General features: G+C 36.3%; 1 protein-coding gene across 2 annotated transcripts in view; it reads right to left on the reverse strand.

Annotated features, from left to right (window-relative positions):
- The window catches only part of KLHL1 (kelch like family member 1), a 550,504-nt gene that overhangs the window by 320,148 nt on the left and 209,858 nt on the right, over window positions 1–20,498 (reverse strand). The window contains exon 2 of one of the 2 annotated variants that reach the window (XM_069602311.1): window positions 7,800–7,982. The exons of the other annotated variant lie outside the window; for it this stretch is intronic. Coding sequence (XP_069458412.1) covers window positions 7,800–7,982 — 183 coding nt within the window. The remainder of the gene's footprint in view (window positions 1–7,799; window positions 7,983–20,498) is intronic. 2 annotated transcript variants of the gene reach the window in all.

A 20,498-nucleotide genomic window follows, 5' to 3' on the forward strand; every position in this document is an offset into this window, starting at 1 on the left:
AGATCATTTACTCCTTATTGCCAAATTCAGACATAAATTGAAGAAAGTAGGTAAAACCAATAGACCATTCAGGTATGACCTAAATAAAATCCCTTATGACTAAACAGTGGAAGTGAGAAATAGATTTAAGGGACTAGATCTGATAGATAGAGTACCTGATGAAGTATGGACGGAGGTTTGTGACATTGTACAGGAGACAGGGATCAAGACCATCCCCATGGAAAAGAAATGCAAAAAAGCAACATGGCTGTCTGGGGAGGCCTTACAAATAGCTTTGAAAAGAAGAGAAGCAAAAAAGCAAAAGAGGAAAGGAAAGAGATAAGCATCTGAATGCAGAGTTCCAAAGAATAGCATGAAGAGATAAGAAAGCCTTCCTCAGCAATCAAGGCAAAGAAATAGAGGAAAACAACAGAATGGTAAAGACTAGAGATTTCTTCAAGAAAATCAGAGATACCAAGAGAACATTTCATGCAAAGATGGGCTCGATAAAGGACAGAAATTGTATGGACCTAACAGAAGCAGATGGAGAAGGCAATGGTAACCCACTCCAGTACTCTTGCCTGGAAAATCCCATGGATGGAGGAACCTGCTGTTAAGTCGCTTCAGTCGTGTCCAACTCTGTACAACCCCATAGATGGCAGCCCACCAGGCTCCTCCATCCCTGGGATTCTCCAGGCAAGAACACTGGAGTGGGTTGCCAGTTCCTTCCGGCCTGGTAGGCTGCAATCCATGGGGTCGCTAAGAGTTGGGCACGACTGAGCAACTTCACTTTCACTTTTCACTTTCATGCATTCGAGAAGGATATGGCAACCCACTTCAGTGTTCTTGCCTGGAGAATCCCAGGGACAGCGGAGCCTGGTGGGCTGCAGTCTATGGAGTCACACAGAGTCGGACACGACTGAAGTGACTTAGCAGCAGCAAAAGAAGCAGAAGATATTAAGAAGAAGTGGCAATAATACACATAAGAACTGTACAAAAAAGATCTTCACAACCAAGATAATCACGATGGTGCGACCACTCACCTAGAGCCAGACATCCTGGAATGTGAAGTCAAGTGGGCCCTAGAAAGCATCATACGAACAAAGCTAGTGGAGGTGATGGAATTCCAGTTGAGCTGTTTCAAATTCAGAAAGATGATGCTGTGAAAGTGCTGCACTCAATATGCCAACAAATTTGGAAAACTCAGCAGTGGCCACAGGACTGGAAAAGGTCAGTTTTCATTCCAATTCCAAAGAAAGGCAATGCCAAAGAATTCTCAGACCACCACACAATTGCACTCATCTCACATGCTATTAAACTAATGCTCACAATTCTCCAATACAGGCGTCAGCAATACATGACCCATGAATTTTCAGATGTTCAAGCTGGTTTTAGAAAAGAAAGAGGAACCAAAGATAAAATTGCCGACATCCACTGGATCATCAAAAAAGCAAGAGAGTTCCAGAAAAACATCTATTTCTGCTTCATTGACTATGCCAAAGCCTTTGACTGTGTGGATCACAATAAACTGTGGAAAATTCAGAAAGAGAGGGAAATATCAGAGCACCTGACCTGCCTCTTGAGAAACCTATATGCAGGTCAGGAAGCAACAGTTAGAACTGGACATGGAACAACAGACTGTTTCCAAATAGGAAAAGGAGTATGTCAAGGCTGTATATTGTCACCCCACTTATTTAATGTCTATGCAGAGCACATCATGAGAAAAGCTGTGCTGGAAGAAGCATAAGCTTGAATCAAGATTGCCGGGAGAAATATCAATAACCTCAGATATGCAGATGACACCACTCTTATGGCAGAAAGTGAAGAGGAGCTAAAAAGCCTCTTGATGAAAGTGAAAGAGGAGAGTGAAAAAGTTGGCTTAAAGCTCAACATTCAGAAAATGAAGATAATGGCCTCTGGTCCCATCACTTCATGGGAAATCGATGCGGAAACTGTGGAAACAGTTTCAGACTTTTTTTGGGGGGGGCTCCAAAATCACTGCAAATGGTGATTGCAGCCATTAAATTAAAAGACGCTTAGTCCTTGGAAGGAAGTTATGACCAACCTAGATAGCATATTGAAAACCAGAGACATTACTTTGCCAACAAAGGTCCATCTAGTCAAGGCTATGGTTTTTCCAGTGGTCATGTATGGATGTGATAGTTGGACTGTAAAGAAAGCTGAGTGCTGAAGAATTGATGCCTTTGAACTGTGGTGTTGGAGAAGACTCTTGAGAGTTCCTTGGACTGCCAGGAGATCCAACCAGTCCATTCTAAAGGAGATTAGTCCTGGATATTCATTGGAAGGAATGATGCTAAAGCTGAAACTACAGTACTTTGGCCACCTCATGCAAAGAGTTGACTCATTGGAAAAGACTCTAATGCTGAGAGGGATTAGGGGCAGGAGGACAAGTGGACGACAGAGGACGAGATGGCTGGATGGCATGACCAACATGATGGACAGGAGTCTGAGTGAACTCCAGGAGTTGGTGATGGACAGGGAGGCCTGGCATGCTGTGATTCTTGGGTTTGCAAAGAGTCAGACACGACTGAGCAACTGAACTGAACTGAACTGAAGGATTTATAATGTCATTGTATTTTTTTCTGACTGTTTTACTGATTCCTTGTTTCTTCCTTCTTTTTTTGCTATTGTTACTTGGGGATTGATGGTTTTCTAGTGTTGCGCTTTAATTCCTTTCTTTTTTACTTTTGTGTATCTGTTGTAATTTTGCTTTAAGATTATCATTAAATTTGTATAAAATATTCTATAAAAATAAGTCTATTTTATGCTGATAATGTCATTCTCATAGGAGTACTCTAACCTTTTACTCCCAGTTTCCCATCCACCCATATTTTGTTTTGATGTCACAATTCACCTGTTGTTACACTGTGTACACTGTGTATTTATTAACTAATTATTGTAGCTGTAGTTATTTTGAACTTTTTTGTCTTCTAACATATATATTAAAGTGATTAGTTCACCAGCATATTGTTGTATTGGATTATTATTGTGGCTGGCGTGGCAATAGAGTAAGCCTTGAACTTGGAACCACCAGAGTTTGCTTGTAAGGTGAAAACTTTCAGGCCAGTCTGAGGGTTTGTTCTGCCAGAGCAAGTTTCTGTTGCAGAGACAGCAGACAGCCTGGATCCAAGGGCAAGTGAAAGTGAGAGTTGCTCAGTGGTATCCGACTCTTCACATCCCCATGAACTATAGAGTCCATGGAATTCTCCAGGCCAGAATACTGGAGTGCATGGCCTTTCACTTTTCCAGGGGATCTTCCTAACCCATGGATCAAACTCAGGTCTCCTGCATTGCAGGAGAATTATTTACCTGCTGAGCCCAGGAAGCCCATATCCATGGGAACCAACTTAAATTTTGGATCCACAGGGGCAAGCCTGGCACTGGAACTTGGCGGCACAAGTGGATGGCCCGACACTGGGAAGGATAAAAGCCTGGATCTCTGGTAGTTGGCCTGGTTGGGTCAACCAGAAGCCTGGGTTCAAGGAACCCAGTCTGGATTGAGGGGGCCTCATAGGCATACTGTGTCCACAGGAGCACTTCCAGAGCCTAGTGCAATGGGAGTTGCCTAGAGTTACTGATGCCAGCAGGCACAGGGATCTTTCTTTTTTTTTCTTCTGAAGTTTGTACAGAACTATTATAATTTATTCTGCTCCCATCAAAGAATATCTATAAACTAACTTTCCATCAGTAGAGATAAACATTACTGTTTGCCTACTCTTGAGTATTAATGTCTAAGTTACTTGTGAAATTAAATGTTTCTAAATATAGCAATTCCTCCTTTTAGCCTCAACTATTTCCATAATACTAGTGCTTAATAAAGAATATTAGAGTAATAAATATATTCTTGAAATAAATAAATACACTGTCAAAGTGCTAGTCACTCAGTTGTGTCCTGCTCTTTGCAAGCCCATGGACTGTAGCTGTCAGGCTCCTCTGTCCATGGACTTCTACAGGCAAGAATACAGGAGTGGGTTGCCACTCCCTTCTTCAGGGTATCTTCCCAACCCAGAACCTGGGTCTTTCACATTTTGGCAGATTCTTTACCATCTGAGCCACCAGGGAAGCCCCTGCAGGAAAATGAAAATAGAATATGTTGCATCCTGAGATACCCAATGTTTTGGTCTATAGAGCAAAATCCTTTCTTCTCTATCATATATCATTTTATTTTTCACTTAAGAATTTATTTGATCTTGAAATGTTCATACTAAGAAGTTTAAAACTTATACATGTTTATACATTAAAAATAATTCCAGTGCCTTCTTTATCGTGTCTAGGAGCCTTGCTTCCTAAGAACAAAGATTGTTGACTGTGTTTTAGATTCTTCCACACTTTTTCTATGCACATAAAATTAAAAGCACCATTATTTTCAACTCACAGGAAGTCAGCTATTTAAGATTTTCTCATTTACTTGTATCCAAGGCACTTATTCTTAATGATGGCTAAAGGGAGAAAAAAAAACTTTCAAAATCTTAACTGTATTTCATTATATACTTGTATATAATGAGAGAGTAAGCCATGAAAACTCCTTAATTCTTTTACTATTGAAAATTTGACTGTCTAAATTATTTTTAATATAAATTTATTTATTTTAATTGGAGGTTAATTACTTTACAATATTGTATTGGTTTTGCCATACATCAACATGTATCTGCCACAGGTATACACGTATTCCCCATCCTGAACCCCCCTCCCTCTTCCCTCCCCATATCATCCCTCTGGGTCATCCCAGTGCACCAGCCCCAAGCATCCAGTATCATGCATTGAACCTGGGCTGGCAACTCGTTTCATATACGATATTATACATGTTTCAATGCCATTCTCCAAAATCATCCCACCCTCTCCCTCTCCCACTGAGTCCAAAAGACTGTTCTATACATCTGTGTCTCTTTTGCTGTCTCGCATACAGGGTTTGCCAGTCTAATTTTCAGTATCTGACGTCCTTAATTATATGCAGCCTACCTAAGAAAAATCCCTATATTTAGAATTTGGAGTTTTACCTTCAAATGTTTTGCTTTGGTAGTTGTTAACCAATTAATCTGGACCATTTAAAAGAAGTCTGTATTTTAAAATTTCTTTGAGAAACTAAAGCACAGATAAAATCAAGATTTTTATTATTTTTAATTCTGAAAATATATTAATAGTTATCTTAAATACTGTTAGCCTTTCAGAGCTAATCTACTTAAAAATATGCCTAACAATAATCTGAATATATCTATAAATACATGATCTTTCATTAATAAATAGTTGTGACTTACATCAGGTTAAATGTATATATGCAATATAGCCATCATATAAGCTAAAGATTTTATGGGAAGTCAGTAATGGTCATAATCTGTTAACTTAAATGGGAATTGATTTCAAAGTTTCAAATGACAAGACAATTAATATGAAAGAAAACACACATGATCTTTGTAAATGACTATGACATTTAACTTGCAATGTCTTTTCAGGCAGAATAGATCTTAATGCAAATTGTTTGTTTTTCCATGATTTGAACTTACCTTACTAGTCCCATATTATTCACTGGTAATAACTGAGACATTATATATATTTTGTCCAAAGACAATATTCAATTGTGCTAATCAAAATATAACAGTATAACTTAAAAATCCATTCATTTGTTACTACTACTAAGATTATTATTTTTTAAGCATAGGTTTGATTTTGCATTGATAATAGTCATTTTCTTTTGCAAAAGTATAAACAAGGAGGTGCAATCTACTTGCAATTATTAAAAACAGTGCTTGCCTTTTTCAAGCTTCCCATAAATATTTTCCCACATATTTGTTAATATATGTTTAACTTAGATATCTACTCACTGAAAGGGTAGTACTAAAGTTTTAAACTATAGAGTGAGAAAATATAAATCCTAATTTAAATAAATTTAGTGAGTAGGGTAAAATTTTCTTATATTAAGAAAAATGCAGATAACTGACAATAATATATCAAATTTCATATCTGCTAAGTACATAAAATATTTAAATGTTCAGAATATTAATCACATAAATAATATATTGCTAAAATATATTTTAAAGTAATCTAAACCAATAAACAAACATGTTTTGGTCATATTTGTTATAAAATAAATGCATAATTTACCAAATTATTTAGAAAATATTATTAACAGTCTAGATAAGAAGAGTAATATGGAAAACAATAGAATATAATTAATATGGGGGATTGCCAGATATACTGGTTAAAATTGCTTCAAATGAGAAATACTAAATTAGTACCAATAAAAGTCTATAAAATAAGATTATTAAAATTATATAAAACTCTGTTTCAAAAAAATTAATGAGAATTTATTCTGTTAACATATTTTTGAGGTGATTCCCTCTGTCTTCTTGAACAAATATATATATGTATATATATATATTAAACTAGTGGGTAATTAAAATAAACTTAGCTACATTATGAAATTAAAATCACTTGTTAACAGAATTTTTATCTAGATGCTATTTAGATGATAGGTTAGAATAGTCTACATATTTGTCACACATTGCAACTCTGTCTCAATAATAATGATAATACAATTGTTCTATTGCTAATGATAATGTAATTTCATAAAATTGTTTGCAAAATAAGTGTGAATATTGTATTATTGGAGAAGGAAATGGCAACCCACTCCAGTATGTTTGTCTGGAGAAATCCATGGACAGAGGAGCCTGGCATGCGTTAGTCCTTGGGGTCTCAAAGGATTGGACACAGTTTAGTGACTATCACTATTATATTATTAGAATTGCTGTCATAGTTAGTTGATGAATTAGATCTAGATTAATTATTTAGTGTCAAATGTTCTTCCCTATGCATTTTTAGTGTATTGGTTTAAATGCAATGTCCATGATTTAACATTCTTATCATAATAGAAATATAGCCTTATATTTTGGAATTATTTTAATAGTTTGCACTTAGGTGCATATATATTATCTAGATAATGCAATATAAGTTTAAAAATATGGGAAAGAGAGGTACATTGTGAATATTTATTTTATAGTTTTTTGTTTTCTATTTATTCATCAGTATTAATGGTATTAAATGGCATACATCAAGGTAGCCTAAAGTGATTTGTCCATATATTCAACTATTTAAAATAATCAGTATCAAAAATTAAATTTAAATTGTTTTCTCATAAAAATTTCAAAAAATAAATAGAAAAATTGAGGAAAAAAAATCAACATCAAATGTAATGAATTTTCAAAAATAAACTAATAGTATATCAATAGGACACAAATAATCAGATATCTAGTTCATGTTACTTAGAATTGTTATTTATAAGTAATAAGGAATATTTAAAAATGCATTAATGTTTGAATATATTGGGCCTTAGAATAATATCAGTACATCACAAATTAAGGAACCTTTAATATATTTAAAATAAAGATATCACTATGAATTTCCTGTGATATCACATTGAATTTCCTAGTTGAAATAAACAGTGTATGCAAAAAATAACCTGACTTTCTTTCAATTTTGACAGAAAAGCATATCTCATTTCAGAGCTTAGGTACATACTCCTAAGTCAGAATTGATTCGCAATTAGTATGACTCAGTAATGAATCAATAAAATGGGATATTTTTCAACCTTATTGGAAGAGTTATTTCTGAACTATTTACATTTGCTTTACTTCTTAAAAAGGTGACTTAACATGGCATTATAACTCTCACCAAGAAAATTACCCAGACATCCTTAAAAACATGGATTCTTATCTCTCTACTTGTAGAGTATTTTGAACTCTATATACCAGACCATCATTATAAATATATGCATTCATATTTCTTATAAAGGCAGATTACTATACCTATGTGCAGGTATTTTTCGGTTCCCAACAATCAGGATAACATCACAGAGTTGCTGTTGCTTCAAATAACTTTCCATTTTTCTGAATGTTTGCTCAGCATGGTGCACAGCCTGATAGAATTCTTCAGAGCTACCAGAGTCCATATCACTTTGAGGTGTCAGCAAATGGCTAGTTTCTGACAGTCTGCAAACCACACACAAAAAGCACAAAAATATGGGGTTTATAAAGTGCCACCAATTGTTCAGAACTACATACAAAGTTTAGTTTTAAATTTAAGCTTCTCTCCTTATGTCCATTATTAATATGTCAGAAAAATACATTTGGGGTTAAATGATTTGTTTTAAGAAGCAATAAATGAATTGTAAATTTTTCTTACTTTAAAGAAATTTAAAAGATAGGTTATCTGTATTTATTAGGAGATAATAAACTTGAAAACAGTGAGAAATGGTAAATTACAAGCATAACCTCCCTAAAATGAATTACTATTTAAATGTTAATTTAATCAATTTGACATTGAGTTTGACCATTTAATGATATATTTCTAAATTACTATTCTTGTGAGGTTTTAGTAAATGTTTTATATAAGTAGGTGATTTTTACTGTGAGAAATTGTATAATGTCATTTGCAAAAAGACTGACAAAAATTTGAAAGTAGATTGCTGACTCATATTCTGTACCCAACTGATTAAACAAAAACATACATATATAATTATGTAAAAAACTCAGTTCAGTCGCTCAGTCATGTCTGACTCTTTGCGACCCCATGGACCACAAGCACACCAGGCCTTCCTGTCCATCACTGACTCCAGGAGTTTACCCAAACTCATGTCCATTGAGTCCGTGATGCCATCTAACCATCTCATCCTCTGTCATCCCCTTCTCCTCCTGCCCTCAATCTTTCCCAGGATCAGGGTCTTTTCCAATGAGTCAACTCTTTGCATCAAGTGGCCAAAGTATTGGAGTTTCAGCTTCAATTAATCCTGCAAATAAACACTCAGGACTGATCTCCTTTAGGATGGACTGGTTGGATTTCCTTGCAGTCCAAGGGACCCTCAAGAGTCTTCTCCAACACCACAGTTCAAAAGCATCAATTCTTCAGTGCTCAGCTTTCTTTATAGTCCAACTCTCACATCCATACTTGACTACTGGAAAAACCGTAGCCTTGACTAGATGGACATTTGTTAGCAAACTAATGTCTCTGCTTTTTAATATGCTGTATAGGTTGTTCATAAGTTTTTTTCCAAGGAGTAAGCATCTTTTAATTTCATGGCTGTAGTCACCATCTGCAGTGATATTGAAGCCCCAAAAAATAAAGTCAGCTACTGTTTCCACTGTTTCCCCATTTATTTTCCATGAAGTGATGGGATGGGATGCCATGATCTTCGTTTTCTGAATGTTGAGCTTTAAGCCAACTTTTTCACTCTCCTCTTTCACATTCTTCAAGTAGCTCTTTAGTTCTTCTTCACTTTCTGCCATAAAGGTGGCGTCATCTGCATATCTGAGGCTATTGATATTTCTCCCAGTTATCTTGATTCCAACTTGTGCTTCATCAGGTTTTAGGATTTCATAAAATCCATGATACTTAATTTTGGCTCTTATATCTAATATTATTATAGGCTGTTTCATAATAAAAACATTACGATATATATTTTATGTATAGAACACTCTCAATATACATGCATGATAGGACCAGCAGGCTCAATTAGGTGCTCTGATAATAAACTCTTAAAAAAACTTAAAAAATGACACTGTATTAGATGCATAACATTAATAAGGAAATAAATGATATATTTCAAGATAGAAAGTAACATGGAGTATTTTACTTCCATTTACAATGTAATAACTTGTTGCTAACTAAATCCCTCACCAAGAACACCAGGAAAAAGTTGCATAAAATATCAAAATAACTACTGGAATATACCTATAGCTTCTAAGGCAGCTAGAATCTGAAAGAATAAGATCCTAGAATAAAGGTAAACTCATGAAAGTCAGCTCAAACTTAACACAGTGTTTTCCTTCCTCCTCGAGGTTTCTACCAACTATAAGCAACATCTAGTAGGAGTCTGAGAACCTAAAAGGCTAATAATGTGGGAACTAAGCAGAACTTCTGCTGGTACCATATGGCTTGGTGGAAGAATGGATATTGTTCCCAAAAGTAGTCAAAACTGTAGGGCAAATGTGGGACCATAAGGCAGGAAAGTTCAGGCATGGCCACTATTGTGTGCCACTTTTCCCTTAGTGGTTATTTGCTGATTCCTAAATGTGCTCATCAAGGCTATGGTTTTTCCAGTGGTTATGTATGGATGTGAAAGTTGGACTATAAAGAAAGCTGAGCGCTGAAGAATTGATGCTTTTGAACTGTGGTGTTGGAGAAGACTCTTGAGAGTGCCTTGGACTGCAAGGAGATCCAACCAGTCCACTCTAAAGGATATTTGTCCTGAGTGTTCATTGGAAGGACTGATGCTAAAGCCAAAACTCCAATGCTTTGGCCGCCTCATTCAAAGAGTTGACTCATTGGAAAAGACTCTGATGCTAGGAGGGATTGGGGGCAGGAGGAGAAAGAGACCACAGAGAATGAGATGGCTGGATGGCATCACCGACTCGATGGACATTAGTTTGAGTGAACTCCGGGAGTTGGTGATGGACAGGGAGGCCTGACATGCTTCGATTCATGGGGTAGCAAAGAGTCAGACACGACTGAGCAACTGAACTGAACTGACCTGAAATGTGCTAGGTGAGTAGAAAATAGTTATAGTATGTTTAGAAGTTAAACAAGGAACTTTGGCAAAGTAATGAACTCTCAACTGAACTTCTGAAGAACTATATCCTAGAAGTTAGAGAAACTGGAAATAGACAAGATGATACAAAGGCTGAAACCTAGATATGAATCAGTGAAACCTCCAATTGAATTAAGTTGATTTTCTAATGTAAATGCCAACAAACTGTCAAAATAAATTATCACTAGAAAGAGATAACCTTAGATTCTTTGATTTCTTGTGTATGTGCATACAGCACTTGACATTAAAGAAAAGTAGCAAACTTATAAAGAAGTTACAGGGAGAAAAACAAACATTAGAAACAGGTCACCAAGCACTACAGATATTTTTAGATGGATGGATCACAGCTAGGTATTTAGTAGATGTGAAAATAACCATTAATATTAATATTCTTTAACATAACAATGATTTGAAAACATAAGTAGAAATATTTGAACTAAAATAAAAAAACTATCACCAGAGAATGGAAAAAGAGATCATGTCTTCCAAGAATTTTAATGAGGTAAATATAACATTGATACAAAACCTGGAAAGGATGATGCAGGGAAGGAAAATTAATGGTCATTGTCTCTCTTAAAGGTATTTACATAAATTGTAAGAAAATATTAGCAACAAAATATAGAAAAGTATGTGAAAGAGAAATGAATAAAAAAAATAAAAGTATCAAATATATGGTTGGTAATGCATCAAAACTAAGTTGGACTTAAAGGAAAACTTTTAATTATATAAACTACTTCATTCATTCATACAGCAAATATCAAATTTTGTTGAATCCTTTTCACCTTGAAATTAACAACAAAATCTACTAGTACTACTTCTATTCAACATTTTTCTATAGGGCCTTGCCAGTGTAATGTTAGCAAATTAAAAAAAAAAAAAAGGCCATTAGAGTTAGATAAGAAAAAACACATTTGGTATTATTTCCAGAAGATGTTTTTGTATATGTCAAACACCCAAAGAATATACAGACAAGCTTATGAATCTAAATCCATTAAAATTATGTGTATTCTCTGTTATCTGTAGTATTTTCCTTTGTAACATTGTTATTTTCATCAGAATTTGCATGTTTTCTTTTAAATATTTAAAATATTTAATAGCAATAATGAATATTCAAAATAGTTAATAGAAAAATTGCTATAGTATTTGTCTTCTTTTCACAAGTTTGCAAATTAGAACCCCATAATATGGTATTTTCCAGCATATATTTTAGAAATTCAGGCTGAGGTATATGCGACAAGAATAACAGAATTATTTCAAACATCAACACACTGAACAGAAAAGTCTCAAAATTCCCTGAATGAGACATCTTTAAATCAAGAATGAGCATATTATTGACTCTCATTTAACTATGGAGAACAGAGTCAGAACTATAAGTTGCCAATTAGATCAAGAATGTCCCTTTAAGACCCTGATATTTCTGGTCTGGTATCAGACTGGTACTGATAATGACATGAAAAATGTCTAAAAGTCAAGATATTAGAGACAGCCCTGCAAAATGGCTCCAGATAGGTTTCCAGGAAGTTTGGGATAGATTCAGATCATTATTTTAACTTTCTACAAGTTAAATAATGTACTTAGGGCAGAAAGTTTTATACCTCATTAAGAATTTCATAGCTTGGGAAATGTTATTGGAAAAATGATCTAGTATATTTTATTTTCAAATCACTCAAGTTGTGATGGATGCAATAGTAGAGGAGATAGGGGAAATATAATTTATTTTGCTTTCAATTTTAGAGATTGGTGAGACCATAGACATAAAATGAAATAGGGCATACATAGAATTTGACAAGATCTAGCAAAGTAAAACAGCTAATTACTGTCAAGGTAGTCTTTTTTTTTTTTTTTTACATAACCTAGGTATATTAGCAAATGTTTATGACAGGAACTTGAGCCTTTTCTGAAGAATTTGAAAATATTTGAGAATAAGTCTTAAAAGAACAGAGTGAAAAACAAGCCTCAAAAATTATTTTTTCAGAGTTCATCACTGCAGATGGTGATTGCAGTCATTAAATTAAAAGACACTTACTTCTTGGAAGGAAAGTTATGACCAACCTAGATAGCATATTAAAAAGCAGAGGCATTACTTTGCCAACAAAGGTCAATCTAGTCAAGGCTATGGTTCTTCCAGTGGTCATGTATGGATGTGAGAGTTGGACTGTGAAGAAAGCTGAGCATTGAAGAATTGATGCTTTTGAACTGTGGTGTTGGAGAAGACTCTTGAGAGTCCCTTGGACTGCAAGGAGATCCGACCAGTCCATTCTGTAGGAGATCAGCCCTGGGATTTCTTTGGAAGGAATGATGCTAAAGCTGAAACTCCAGTACTTTGGCCACCTCACGCGAAGAGTTGACTCACTGGAAAAGACCCTGACTCTGGGAGGGATTGGGGGCAGGAGGAGAAGGGGATGATAGAGGATGAGATGGCTGGATGGCATCACTGACTCGATGGACATGAATTTAAGTAAACTCCAGGAGTTGGTGATGGACAGGGAGGCCTGGAGTGCTGCAATCATGGGGTCGCAAAGAGTTGGACACTGCTGAGCAACTGAACTGAATTGAACTGATATTCATTCCTAGATTTCTGTCCTAAAATTTCTAATGCTTTGTTTTTTCATGTTATCTATGAAAACAAGTTACTTTTCCTGAAGAGAAGTTGAATTGTGAGAGAAACAGTTATGTTGGTTTGATGCTATTTTCTCCTTATAAAGTAAGTCACTGTCACAGTTCTTACACATTTCCTCTTAAATCATTTCCTGATCTCAGACTTGAGTAAGTCTTGTTGTTCTTAAATTTTGGCTCAAGATATAAAAAGCAGTTTCAGGATGCTTATTAATTTTAAGCTAAAGTTCACTGTATAATGAAGACTTAATATACACCTAGGCTTATTATTTTAATAAATGTAATCTTAAAATTTTAAGATATAAATGTCATATCTTTACAATGTTTTCTATATCTAAAATGCCAGAAAAATCTGACATTGGATTATTGAATTTTATGTCTTCAAACTAGATAAACTTTATAGTCTCTTTCTAATCTGAGAGTCTAACATCTGTTGTGATATGACATAGTAATTTTTATTTTTATTGTTATTTATCCTTTTATTTTATTCTTATTTATCCAATAATATAAAGCCTTTAGCATAGGGGATCTAGTTCCCTGACCAGGGATCAAATCTGGGCCCTCTACATTGAGAGAGCAGAGTCTTAGCCACAGAACCACAAGGGAAGTCTCTAAAGCCTCTATTTTTAAGAAATACAATTTTAGAAGTCTAATATGACTTCTTCCCATTAAAATTTAAACATATTTAAGATTTCCTGAACCTAAAGTATTAAAACAATAAAAAGAAAACAAATTATTTTTGACCTTCTGAAAAGAACTCTGTTATTAAACAGTGGTGGCTACAGGACTGGAAAAGGTGTTTTCAATTCCAATCCAAAAGAAGGGCAATGCCAAAGAATATTCAAACTACCACACAAATACACTCATCTCACATGCTAAGAAAATAATACTCAAAATTCTCCAAGATAGGCTTCAACAGTATGTGAACTGAGAACTTCCAGATGTACAAGCTGGATTTAGAAAAGCCAGAGAAACTAGATATAAAATTCCCAACGTCTGTTGTATCATAGAAAAAACAAGGGAATTCCAGGGGAAACAACAACAACAACAAAAACAACTACCTCTGCTTCATAGACTGCACTAAAGCCTCTCTCTGTGTGTGTGTGTGTGTGTGTGTGTGTGTGTGTGTGTTGCTCAGTCATGTCCAAATCTTTGAGATCCCATGGACTGTAGCCCACGAGGTTCCTCTGTCCATGGTATTCTCCAAGTAAGGATACTGAAATGGGTTTTCATTTCCTCCTCCAGTTTGACTTTGTGGACCAAAACAAACTGGAAAATTCTTAAAGAGATGGGAATATCAGACCACCTTACCTGCCTCCTGAGAAACCTGTGTGTAGATCAAGAAGCAAAAGTTAGAACCGTACATGGAAAAATAAACTGGCTCAAAATGCAAAAAGGATTACATGAAGACTGTATATTGTCACCATGCTTATTTAACTTACATGCAGAGTACATCAGGCAAAATGCTGGCCTGGATGAATCACAAGATGGAATTAAGATTGCCAGGAGAAACATCAATAATCTCAGATATGCAGATGACACCACCCTTACGGAAGCAAGTGAAGAGGAACTAAAGAGCCCTCTTAATGAAAGTGAAAGAGGAGAGTGAAAAAGCTGGCTTAAAACTCATCATGCAAAAGACTAAGATCATGGCATCTGGTCCCATCATTTCATGGCATAAAATTGATCTGGCCACAACAGTGAGTTTTTGAAATTCCAAAATTGTTCTTTTTGCATGTATAACTAGAAGCTAAGAGGTCTGAAACTAAGCAAATAGAGAGGGAAGCCTATTTCAATTGATTTACTGAAGTCTCCCAATAAACTCATGAAACCCAAAAGGTCTGTGAATCAAACATTACTTCACGTTCAGATACTGTTTCTAAGTTCCTTCCTACAAATAAAAATCTGTGCCTCATTCCCTGGATTTGATCCCTGGAATGGGAAGATCACCTGGAGAAGGAAATGTCAACCCACTTCAGTATTCTTGTTTGGGAAATCCCATGGACAGAGGATGCTGGCGGGCTACAGTCCATGGGGTGACAGGGGATGAAATGGTTGGATAGCACTGACTTAACGGACCTGAGTTTAAGTAAACTCCAGCAGACAGTGAAGGAAACAGATGTCTGGTGTGCTGTAGTTGACGGGGCTGCAGAGTCAGACACGTTTTAGTGACTGAAGAAAAACAGACCCTAGTAAATCTTTGCCTCCCTTGAGGCAAAACCTTCTCAGATCTGAAGCCCTAGAAAAAAATGTGTCCCCTTGCCAAGGCATACCCCTAAAGGGGCCTCATAATCCCATGACCAAGTCCTTGTAACACATCAGTCCTTCCCATACACAAACTTCATAATGCAGGCAGCCATTTCATTCAAAATCTTTGAGCCATAAACAATATAGTAATACCACATCTCCCTGTGGTCCCCATCCCTCCTACTCTTCTCAAGTTAATCCTTCCAAACATGTAGTGTTTTTATGTGTGTGTTTGATCAATCATGTCTGACTGTTCGCAACCGCATGGACTGTAGCTCTCCAGGCTCCTCAGTCCATGAAATTCTCCAAGAATACTGAAGTGGGTTGCCATGCCCTCCTCCAGGGGATCTTTTCAACCCAGGGATTGAACCCCAATCTCCCACATTTTGGGCAGATCCTTTACCATTTGAGCCACCAGGGAAGTCCACAGCTTTTAACAGTTAGAGATTTATGTAGTGCTTTCTTCAGCATTTCTATACATCCAGATGATCAGTACCTGTTTGCCTTTATGTGGGTAAGATGTCAGTTTACTTTGTGTCTCAGAGCATCATGGAAAGCCCTACTTATTTTTCACAGATATTGAACTAAGATTTGGCCCATGTATATTTTGCTAATGACTCTGCTTCATGCCAATATGTTGACAAACATTTGCTATGTTCTCCCATTGAGGAAGCAAGCCTCAGGGACAACCTACACCTCCTCACTCACTAGCATACTAAGGACATGAGGTCCTAAGGGATAAACTCCAATTTGTCAAAACTCAAGTAAAATACTGGGCTTTGTTAGGGGCCAAAGAGCTATCCTGCAGTCCCTCAAGAAACCATAATGGGGATACTGATAAAAAATATTTGGGGAAAACAATACTTTTGGAAACCTCCCACAACAGCAGCCAAAACATGTTAGAGGTGTCAGATCTGAGTTAGGTATAACGTAGGAAAGCTTATTCATACTCCTCAAGACCACTTTCTTTGATTCCAGGTGCCTTTGCTATCTGCCAACTGTATTTTATCCAGCTGTCTTCCTCTCAAGGATACAAATATATTCGGGGGATGATTTGCACAAATTCCCAATGCATGGAAGCCTTTTCTTGCAGATTAGTCACTTGGCAGTGGGTTAGAAATATGATTGGGAAAGATTATTCTTACTTAGGAAATTCCCTTAGAATTACATAGTGTCAAAGGTAGCCATTTCACTGGACAAATTTCAAATGTTGTTTGTGAAATCTGGCATATTATACGGCATTTCCATTGTGCCTATTAGCCTCAATTTTCTGGTCTAGTAGAAAGAATCAGCGTCATTATCAAAACTCAATTGGTAAAACTTCTGAGGCTTTCAATCTTTTATTTTTGGCCTCAATTCCTAAAAGTTGTTCTATTAAATGTAAGATCTACACATTTTGGAAAACAAATAGTCACCCTTAGAAATAAACACTAGAAATCCATGAGTTTTGGCTCAGGGTTAGATGAGCTCCTTCTAGTCAAGGGATATTTTTTATATTATTGTTAAATTCTCATTAAGCCTGTAAAGCAAAATGAGTACCTGACAAAAATCTTTACACAGTGAGTTCCCAGGAGACAATATAAAGTACCACAATTAACAGCCAGGGGACTATGTTTATTGGAAAAGATAGCTTGCAAAGGATGCCTTACAGCCCAGATGGAAGAGATCCTATCAGGTACTTCCAAACAAACTTTATGATACTAAATATAAAGTTATTACCTCTTAGAATCATATTTACCCTTTAAAAAAAAGATGCTTCCCTACCTGATTGGGCCTCTGAATTACCTTGAGACCTAGAACTGAAACTGACTCTGACGTGAAGCTAATGGTATGTCATGCAGACAACCCTTCCAAGACTCTGGACCAGGCCAGTAGTCAGCATGGTCCCTGAGTAAATCTGATTAAATCTCTCTCATTACCTTTGTTCTAATTGCTGTCATCAGGGAATTGCTATATCTTCTTCATTATGTAATATCTGATGATGCATCAGCTTGCCACTCTTTCTTCTTACTTTCCTTCTTATAGGCAAAATTTTCAATGAGTGAAAACTTTTATGATGAATTTATGCCTGGAATGAAAGTTTAGAAGACATGACTCTGGTCCTTTGGTCCTTTGATTTTAACTATGAAGAACCAGATTTTTAAAGTTTTGGGACTCCTCAGTGTAGCTATGGATTTATTAATGTTCTTTGCCCTACATAGAGTGAGCATCCTTCATTAGTGGTAAGTCTATGAAAACCATACATCTTGTCTTAACTCTGCTGAGAGTAAGTCTCTGGCTTCAGTTCTTGGTCACTTAATTAATCTGTTTGGCTTAAAATTCTTTCACTAACCAGAGCCAGGAGCCATTCTCAGTTCAGTTCAGACACTCAGTCATGTCTGACTCTGTGAACCCATGGACTATAGCCTGCCAGGCTCCTCTGTCCAGGGATTCTTCAGACAAGATTACTGGAGTGGGTTGCCATTTCCTTCTCTAGTATTATCATTATCTCTCTCAAAATCTATCCTGACCCCATATGCCTGGGAAAATAATGCCATCATCTACATTTCCCAAATTCTAGCCACTGGAGGAAATCTAACAGACATTTGGACCCCAATCAATGCTCCAGATTACTGATTGAATACTGGGAACCTTTTGCCTTGGCTATCTTTGATCTTTCTATCATCCCTCTACTATGTCTTATTCAGAATTCATCTACTGTCCCAGAATATCCTATTAATTTACTGTGCTACAGCTGCCTTTTCTTCTTTGTCAAAAGAACCAGATAATACCAGCAGCCCCCAACAGTTTTCTAGAAATGTTTCTTCCAACAGTACCTGGCAATTACCTGGAAACACTGGATTCAACTTCCAAACACCTACCTTTACCTCACTATGTAACAATAAAACATATTGTTATGATAAGCCTTTTGTATTCAACAAACCAGGCTTCTAGTCTACTTAAGTATTAACAGACCATGATTTAATTTCACCTCTAACACCTTTCCCTGTGTTCTACCTGGTGGCTCAGAGGTTAAAGCGTCTGCCTGCAATGCGGGAGACCTTGGTTTGATCCCTGGGTCAGGAAGATCCCCTGGAGAAGGAAATGGAAACCCACTCCAGTATTCTTGCCTGCAGAATCCCATGGACGGAGGAGCCTGGTGGGCTACAGTCCACGGGGTCGCAAAGAGTGGAACACGACTGAGTGACTTCACTTTCCCTGTGCTCCACCCAACTGTGTCTTTATTTGTAATTGGAGGATTGTCCCCAGGGGATGTCCTCCAGTGGTATATAATTCTGTTTCCCTCCAGAATTTGTGATCTCACTTTGAAATTCTAAGAGCCCAAGTAAGCTGTCTTTTTGCCTCTTCATGATTTGTGGTCCTGTCAGTAACTTCTTGAATTACTCCAGCCATAGATGTTCCTTTCTACTTCCTTTCCCAACCATGTCTTGAAGGTATTGTCTGTACCCTTTATCTTAACCCCTGACTTCCTGAGTGCTCCTCAATCCACTGAAATCCTACTTCTCCAACCACCCAAATAATGAAACTGCTTTTCTCAAGGGCATTACTGTCTTTTCTACAGGCATTATTATTGTTCATTTCTTTTTTTTTTTAATTTCTTTTTTTTTAAAATTGTTCATTTCTTAATGGTGGAGAGCTGACCAACATGCAATTCTGTCCCAATGCTAAACAATTCAGGCCTAAACATCATTTACTTTCCCTCTTTCAAACAAACCTGATAAAAAGCATATATTTTTCCAAACAATATATGGATTAGGCAAAAATAACAGCTCATGGAATAGGACACAGTTACATTTGGAAGATTAAACTGCGGAAAAGAGTTTGCCTACTATGAAGGAGATCTTGGTTCAATCCTTGAGCTGATAAGATGTCCTGGAGAGGGAAATGGCTATCCACTCCAGTATTCTGACCTGGAGAATTCCATGGACTGGAGAAAATCATGGTGGGCTACAATCCATGAGGTCACAAAGAGTCAGACAACATTGTTGAGTAACTTACATAACACTAACTTTAAAAAAGTTAACTCCTCCAAATTACCCATCTCTTTTCCCTTTAAGATGCCTACCTACAGGCCAATCCAAAACTATTACATCATAAATTCTACACACTGCCAAGCAGCTCTCAGTGTTTATTGCCTCCTTGGTTCAAATAACAGATCACATGTTATAAGTACCTATCTGATCTGATACTTCAACTTTTAATACTCTTCAGCTCAATCTTTAATTCTAGGAATACTAATTCTACTTCCTGCTATGTATTAGATTTCTTTCCTCTAAAGCTTTCACACACAATTTTTTTATTTACCTGAAACTTGCATAAAACATTGAGATTCTCATGAATAACTTTACTCCTTCAGAGATCAGTTTAAATATAATTTTTTTTCCAAAAGATATATTTTAATTTTCATTGCTTATGAGGTTGCAGTTTACCCTGATATGCTAACTACCTAGAATGATTTAAATACACCTCTGGCATATAGATATTTTAGGAGTTCATTAACTATTTGTGAAATAAATCAGCTACTTTATGTTTATTTGTTTCATAGAATGAAGGAATATATTTTTTGGTAAAAGCATTTATATTTCAAAAGCCAACAGAAATGCCTGGCACACAGAAATAGTTGTTAAATGTTTTAGTGAATTGCTATTGCTAATTTTTCAATAGCTCCAAGTTCAGTAGAAAAAAAAATGCAACTAGTAATTTACTCCCGTGTATTCTTTCATAGTGCATTTACATATGCTGTGAAAATACTAAAGAGTAAACTAAATATAATGTAGTAAGTACTTAAAAAATAATCTAAACAGGTATTTTGATATATTTATTTCAAACAAGAAACCCTGACAAAGACTAGATCTCAGCATTGTTGGACTTCCCAGGTGGCACTAGTGGTAAAGAACATGCCTGCCAATGTAGGAGACATAAGAGACACAGGTTTGATCCCTGAGTCAGGAAGATTCCTTGGAAAAGGGCATAGCAACTCACCCCAGTATTCTTGCCTGGAGAATTCCCATAGACAGAGGGGCCTGGTGGGCTACAGTTCACAGTGTTGTGCAGAGTT

The sequence above is a fragment of the Ovis canadensis genome, chromosome 10, assembly GCF_042477335.2.
Source record: "Ovis canadensis isolate MfBH-ARS-UI-01 breed Bighorn chromosome 10, ARS-UI_OviCan_v2, whole genome shotgun sequence".
Taxonomy (NCBI): Eukaryota; Metazoa; Chordata; class Mammalia; order Artiodactyla; family Bovidae; genus Ovis; species Ovis canadensis.